This window comes from Vicia villosa, linkage group LG5, assembly GCF_029867415.1.
Source record: "Vicia villosa cultivar HV-30 ecotype Madison, WI linkage group LG5, Vvil1.0, whole genome shotgun sequence".
In the NCBI taxonomy this organism is placed as follows: domain Eukaryota; kingdom Viridiplantae; phylum Streptophyta; class Magnoliopsida; order Fabales; family Fabaceae; genus Vicia; species Vicia villosa.
Window position 1 is genome coordinate 140,416,017 of NC_081184.1, and position 7,447 is coordinate 140,423,463.

Here is a 7,447-nt window from a genome sequence, read left to right on the forward strand (position 1 = left end):
TTGATGGTCTCCTGCATATAGTAAACAATGGAAGACTTTCCTCACAATGGTTAAGGCTAAACCGATCCAACAGAAATAATGTACCATAAAGAACTTCTGCCAGGTATTTACTAACAACCTATGTTTCATGCACACACTAGGAGTTTGAGTTCGAAAATTCATACCTGACTTGTCACTTATTGAAAAAGAAAGTGAAAACTGAATTTTTTTTTTGAACATTCACTCACTACCATTTTCACATGTTGCTCCATTGTTGGTACTTTCATTATCTTGCTTGGGATTTTCGTTTTGCTGTGGGATTACTCATTCTAAATTGGAAACATCATAAATAACTAAAATAAAATAATTTGCAAAATCAAGATCAACGATAAGCAAACAATATCACCATATCCGTTAACAAACATAGAATCAATCACTTCCGCTATCTCTTGTGCTGAGTTATTGGTTTCAACACCTGCACCCCCCTTACTAGACAAAGGTTGGATTCCAGCCAACCACAATATGTGCCTTTGCTTTCCCATGACGGGAGACTTCTTGCCTTAGGTGCAGCAGATTCACTAGTGCTGAATTTTCTACTGCCGTGGCTCGCATAGTTACACTCGTGGCGCGCCAAACTCTCTGTTTGGCCTCGCGGTGTGCCCCTTACTCACAGAGCGGTTTTGCGAATCAAAACTTATTTGCAAAGATATGATGATACATAAAATTAATAAAAGAAAAAAACGTTGGGTTGCCTCCCAACAAGCGCTGCGTTTAACTTCGCATGGCTCGACGGTCGAGATCTTTCTCTTATGTGCTCAAAAGTGAGATTGTGCACACCTCTCTATCAAATTCTCCCCCAAGGTAGTTCTTTAACCTTCTCCATTAACGGTCCAACTTTCTTTAGTCTTACTATCCTCAATAGTAATGGCACCATATGATTTGACTTCCTTGATTACGAACGGTCCAGACAATTTCGACTTTAGTTTTCCTGGGAAAAGCTTGAGTCTAGAGTTAAATAGTAGAACAAGGTCTCCCACTTTAAATTCTTTCTTCTTGATTTTCTTGTCGTGATACCTCTTCATATTTTCTTTGTACATCTTATTAGACTCATATGCTAGGTACCTGAATTCCTCAAGTTCATGGATTTGATTCCTCCTTTTCTTATAAGCCAAGCTATCATCTCTATTGAAGAATCGTAAGGCCCATAATGCTTTGTGTTCCACCTCTACCGGGAGGTGACATGCTTTACCATAAACCATTTGAAACGGAGATGCACCAGTCGGTGCTTTGTATGCTGTCCTATAGGCCCGCAATGCATCATCAATTCTTACCGACCAGTCTTTTCGGGATTCTGACACAGTCTTCTCTTGAATATTCTTGATTGCTTTGTTTGAGATCTCTGCTTGCCCGTTGATTTGGGGATGATATGGTGATGCTATATTATGGTTGATATGATACTTGTCCAACACTTTAGCTACCTGCTCGTTAACAAAGTGAGATCCACCGTCGCTTATAATCACTCTAGGCATCCCAAAACGTGTGAATATGTTTCGATTTAAAAATTTTAGCACAGTTTTGGCATCCGCCTTTGGTGTGGCGATGGCTTCTACCCACTTGGAAACATAATCTACTGCAACTAGAATATATTCATTAGCAAAAGATGGAAGAAAATGCCCCATGAAATCTATGCCCCAACAATCAAAAACTTCTACTTCAATAATGGTTTGAAGTGGCATCTCATCACGTTTACTTATCCCTCCAACTCTTTGACATTTGTCACAATTCTTTGCATGATGGTGGGCGTCTTTGAAAATAGTAGGCCAGAAAAATCCGGATTGGAGAACTTTTGTTGCCGTCCTCCATCCGTTGAAATGCCCACCACTAGGTGAGTTATGACAGTGCCACAAAACATAACAATAATGGCTTTATAAGAAGTCAGTAGTTATAGAAGTAGAAGTACACGACAAGACACAAACATTAAAAAGAATATCTCCTACAAGACACAAACACTAATATTGGCTTTATAGCTCACAAACACACATAGATATTTTAATCAAAAGCTAACCCAAAACACACATAACAAACTAAAGTTTGAACCAGATATACTAAAATTTGAGTTACTCACCTATATAGAATAACCGATTAAAGTTTCACGAGCTAGTTGGAAATTCAAAGATCGTAGCAATATACCTAGAAAACATCAGCCTGAAAAGACAAACACATCAAACAAAGCTAACAAATATTACTTAGATTGTAATGCAGTATAATTTATAAAAGTGAGAAAAGTTGACAGCACCTTGTGTTTATAACCAGAGTTATGCTGCTTTCTAACAGATGACTGCAACATTACCTAAAGTTAGCAACATTTGCATTGTCCGCTGTGGCTTACAATGAAAATTATAGTGAGTGAAACTCTCATTTATCAGAAAATAACTTACAAAATCGTGAGTCAAATAGGTATCGCAATAGTCACGGTAGTACCTGCAAGGGAAATTGAACAAAAATGAATGAAATGATGTGAATTGGATGAAAAGTGAAACATGAAGGTTTGATATTTTTGTTTGAGGGAGTGAATTGCATAACTGAGGCATTGGTGTTTCAGTGTTTCGTCGGCGAACTGAGTGGTGGCGTCGTCTTAGAGGAAAAGAACGAAATATTTCAAGGAGATATCCAAAAGGGTACGCAGATCTGACTCTGCTTTTTGAATAATGGAAAGAAATTCTTTACCTATGTGACTCATTTCCATCACGCTCATACCAGATCCACGCCAGTTGTAGAGCTCCGATTGGGCCTTATGGTGGACGTTTTCAGGGAGGACGGCAGGTCCGGCAGCAAAGTTGAAGACGCGATTTCAGGATTGAGGTTGGGTTTGGGTTTGTGGCTCGGCTTGGTTCGTGGCGGCGCTTTTGACGGAGATGGGTTGGTGTGTTGCAGAGAGAGAATGTTGGGGGATGGGGTTTTTGAGGACAAAATTAGGTTAAGAAGTACCAATGACACTTGTATCGTTTTCAATTCTTTTTCTTTTTTTAATTAAAAAATAGAAAATAAAATAATTAACGAGGGAGAATATAAAAAAAAAGAGGGAAGTTCTGGCGGACTATATTTTTTGGGCTTAGGCCACAGTTTGAAGTAAAAATTATAATGCCGCGGTTTTTATTTGCGGCTTAAAATATCTACAGCTTATTAACCGTGGCAAATGAAGAAAAGGCCACAGTTTCACACTCCAGATTCAATGTTTCAAAACATATGTCTACGATTTGAAAACTCTGACCAAAGCTAATATGTGGCCACAGTTTTTGAGTTGTGGAAAAATTTTGTGTGGCCGTAGGCCAAAAATGTTGTAGTGAGGAAAATCAAGTTTTTTTCAAAATTAATGTAAAATCAAGTTTTTCCAAAATTAAAGTAAAATCAAGTGTTTTTTTGAAAATATAGTAACATCGAGTTTTTAAAAAATACAGTAAAATTGAGTTTTTTTGAAAATACATAAGATTGAGTTTTTCCAAAAATTTCAATAAATTCTTGTTTGCTGAGAAACAATAAAATTGAGTTTTTCCAAAATTACTATAAAATCAAGTTTTTTGAAAACACAATAAAATCAAGTTTTCTAGAAACATATTTAACTAAAATGATCATTTTAGTGGATGGATTAAATATATTTTTAGTTTCATCCACTAAAATGATCTAATTGGATGGATTTGATGAATTTTATTCTTAATGGATGGATTGGATTGAGTATTTTTAAGGAAGTTTAAGTGGATTGTTAATGGACTAATGGATTGCTTTGATCCATCCATTAACAATCCAATCCACATCCATCTAATCCATCCATTTTGCCACCCCTACCTTTCACCCTTCTTCTAATATGAACGATTTTTAAATAACTACCTATCATAATAAATGAATTCAGGTAATCTGTTGAGATCTTAACTTCAGCCGAAGGCGAATTTTGTAGCAAAAAGTCAAATATTCCATAAGGGTGTTTATTTAAATGCCTTTCTTAATTTTGCAAACTTTATGTGACTTAGAATCGTCTTTCATTAACACTAGTAAGATACCCGTGCTATCGCACGGGTCTCATCGGGATTCTCATTACACGGCTATCAATTATAATTGATAGTGAATTTAAAAACTAATGCATTAAGTGTTTCTCTATCTATCATTATTGAAGATTTTGTATTTGAATGGAAAGCAATGATAGATCACTATGGGTTATGAGATAATAAGCCGTTAATATGGGGAGGATTACTGTTCTTTCTTACTCATATGCATGATGGAAAATTATTAATGATTAGGGTCAATGTCAAGTCGAGAATTAAATTGGATTTTGAGAAATTTCATAAAACATGTTGGCAACCAGGTTTATATTTATTTTTTGACTGATGTTTGAGTAGGTATTTTCCCTTTTAAAGAAAGTTTTTTTGCATCTGTTTGAAGTGTCGCTGCAAGTTTACTATGCAATTTTAAATATATAAGTTCTTTAAGGATTTTTTAAAAAGTTATACGAAAAATGAGTTGTTTGGTTCTCTAGTATATGATCTTCTATTGATGTTTCAACATACCTGGTTTACCACTTTTGCAAGGAGAAACCTACCTACTATGTAACTCTTTCATATCAAGTCAAAAAAGAAAATTGGAGTTTCACATGGTTGTATCTTCCATCATTTATATTTTACATTGCTGAAATATTTATGCAAAACAAATGAAAAAGTTATAAAATTGATGAGCGAAGAATTTACAAAGAGGATGCAATAAATTTTCTAGCACTTTTGGTTCATTCTATAGAAGTATTTGAAAGAAAAACACATGTACAAAATCTATGTGAGAATCATGAAGATAAACCGAGACGAAGATGGAACAAAATCCTTCCATGACGAGAATGAAAAATAAATTTAGGGCAAAGAAAGAAATCAATCAATAAACACAGCCTATTTAACAACTTCCTTAATGCAAGCATTGGTTGCATCATTGTGCAAACAATCATGTTAATATGTTCCGAATGAAGTAGAACTGCTGTGGTTTGTTTGTTTTTAGAGAAAGAAAACCATTAAATTGTCAGGATCAGAAAACAAGATCCAGTAGCAATAAAATGATTCATAGAGTGAAAACACACATATAAAAGGCAGATAATATGATTTTCATACAATACAATATGGCTTCAAAATGAAGAGTTCACAGAGAAAGTATACATGTACCAAATCAAACAGCACTTTCACAGAGAAGGCATTATAACCCTATAGGTGTGTCCACCAAATGCTTGTGAAATCAAACAACACATTTCAGTAAAGTCTGTCAAACTGATATTTTCAGTCACTTTTCTAACATCTTACAACAAAGGTACATTCACAGAGAAGGCATTATAACTGAGAAATCTCCACTGTCCATTACCATTTCGCCGAGACAGAGATGAAGATTGGGAGATGCAGCAGTGGCAGGCTCGGCGGCAGAAGCAGGAGCAGCATCAGAAGTAGACTGGGCAGCGCAGAGAGAGTCACGGAAGTCCGGAGGAGGAAGGCACAGAGAATCGCGAACGATAATTGTTAATCTTCGCACCCTTTATAGATTCTTCAATCTGTATAGCAACAACCAATTGCAAACTCTTATGGTTGTTTCATTTAAAACTATCTAAACCTAGATTCTCAAAAAAAATTACCACACACGACTCACTCATAGTTTTAAAATTACTACCTGCTTCAAATTAAAAGAACTCGGATATTTTGTTGTGATGTTAACTTCAGCCGATGGAGAATTCTGTCGCAAGAAGTCAACTATTCCATCAGGTATGGCGGGTGGTTCCAAACATGTTTCAAATGCCTCTCTTAACTTTGCAACTTCTTCAGGAGACTTGGCAGCAGCTTTCTTTAACATGTCGTCTTCTATTAATTCTAATAAAGATCCTTCCTGAATTCCTATCAGTTTTACTTTCAATGACTTCAAGTTATGCAAAGAACGGAGCTTAACCTCGAATAAATCAGGAACTAAGGAGAGAATCTAAGAAATGATGGTGAATTAAGATCAGCCTTAGGCAAGTCATTTGAATTTTAACAAAATTTAAGATACATAAAATCATTCTAAGAAAGTAAAAATAAAGACGAAAACATGATAAGTACCTGAAGAACAGTTGAAGTGACAGTCAATGACTCTATATTGACAAAGTTTAGCAGCCAGTTAAATAGAACCAAAGCATCCTCCATCGAAGCTGAAAATCGCCGTGATTTGATATTTACTTTTTTAACCAAAGAAAATCCGCTCCCACTAATTTCGTGAAAATGGTGGCTACCGGTATAATCAAAGGTACAAAGATTTGGAGCATATAGCTTGATTTTGGCAAGGAGAGATGAATTATAATTCATAGTTAAATTGACAAGTGTCTCGCTTGATATGGTGAGGATTTGTGCATCGATTACCTTACAATCATAAATGACCAAACTATTTAGCTTGGTAAACTCCAAAAAGGGCTCAGCACAACCACTTTCATCACCGCAAAAGGCAAAATGTGCTAGATCCAAGCTGGTTAGTAAAGGCAAATTCAAAGATTTTGGAAATAATATTTCTGTAGGATCACTCCATTTAGAGCGAAGTGAAAGCTTAAGAGATGTAAGAGCCCGGCATGAAGAAACACATTTCAAAATGAGACCGGTATCACCATTGAGAGAGATTCCTAATCGCTGGAGATGGGTGCTATGGGAAGAAACACATTTTAAAAACTTTTTAAGCAGTCGAGGCTCAATATTACGACCACGTCTAAGGTCAAATGCATGCAGTGCAGTTGAGGTATCACGGAGTGACAAAATCTTAGACAGGAATACAGAAAATATCTTCAAAGTGCTAAATTCAAAAGAATTCAACGTAAGAGTTGGAATTCGTTTCCAGAGATGTTTCCATCTGGTGGACAAAACACATGTTCGAACTGCAAGTTTTGTGCCCAAAAACGACAAAATATGAAGGATAATACATTCCGGTAAGTCACTCAGTCTGTCTTTATACAGATCCCCAGCGACACTTGTTCTCCCAAACTTTGTTCGAATCCTGCTATGATAGAGATGATCAGACAAGCCTATAAAATATTTTGAAGTATGAAGAAGGATAATAATTAATTTAGGGCAAAAATTGAAATTCATTTAGAGAATGTAAATAAAATACCGTGCCATTGTTGTTGGTGGACGAGTTGAGACTTATCCAATGAAACGGAACGCTGCAGCACAATTAAATTCGGTTAGTACTGACACCTAAAGGCACCAAGTACAAAATTCAGAATCAATCAAGAAAACAACAACTGAGATTCAACATGAATATTCATATTTATTGCCATAAGTTCATGTGAAGTGTATCAGAATTCTCCAAACAAAAAACAGTCTCATCATCATTGAGCTCGTCAACAGATTATCAAAAAAATTGAACTAAAATAAAAATCATATCACAATCAACAAAAAAAAACCTCAATCAATTGCAGCATATAAGAGTATAAATA

The 7,447-nt window shown here is 35.7% G+C and overlaps 1 protein-coding gene across 1 annotated transcript; it reads right to left on the reverse strand.

Annotated features, from left to right (window-relative positions):
* Nucleotides 1–5,169: 5,169 nt before the first annotated feature.
* LOC131605608 (putative F-box/FBD/LRR-repeat protein At4g13965) lies at nt 5,170–7,097 on the reverse strand. Its single transcript, XM_058877945.1, has 3 exons — nt 6,087–7,097; nt 5,665–5,967; nt 5,170–5,548 (listed from the first exon to the last, which is right to left on the reverse strand). Exons 1-3 carry the CDS (start codon nt 7,095–7,097, stop codon nt 5,468–5,470), a joined length of 1,395 nt encoding a protein of 464 aa, XP_058733928.1. The 3' UTR covers nt 5,170–5,467.
* Nucleotides 7,098–7,447: the final 350 nt, after the last annotated feature.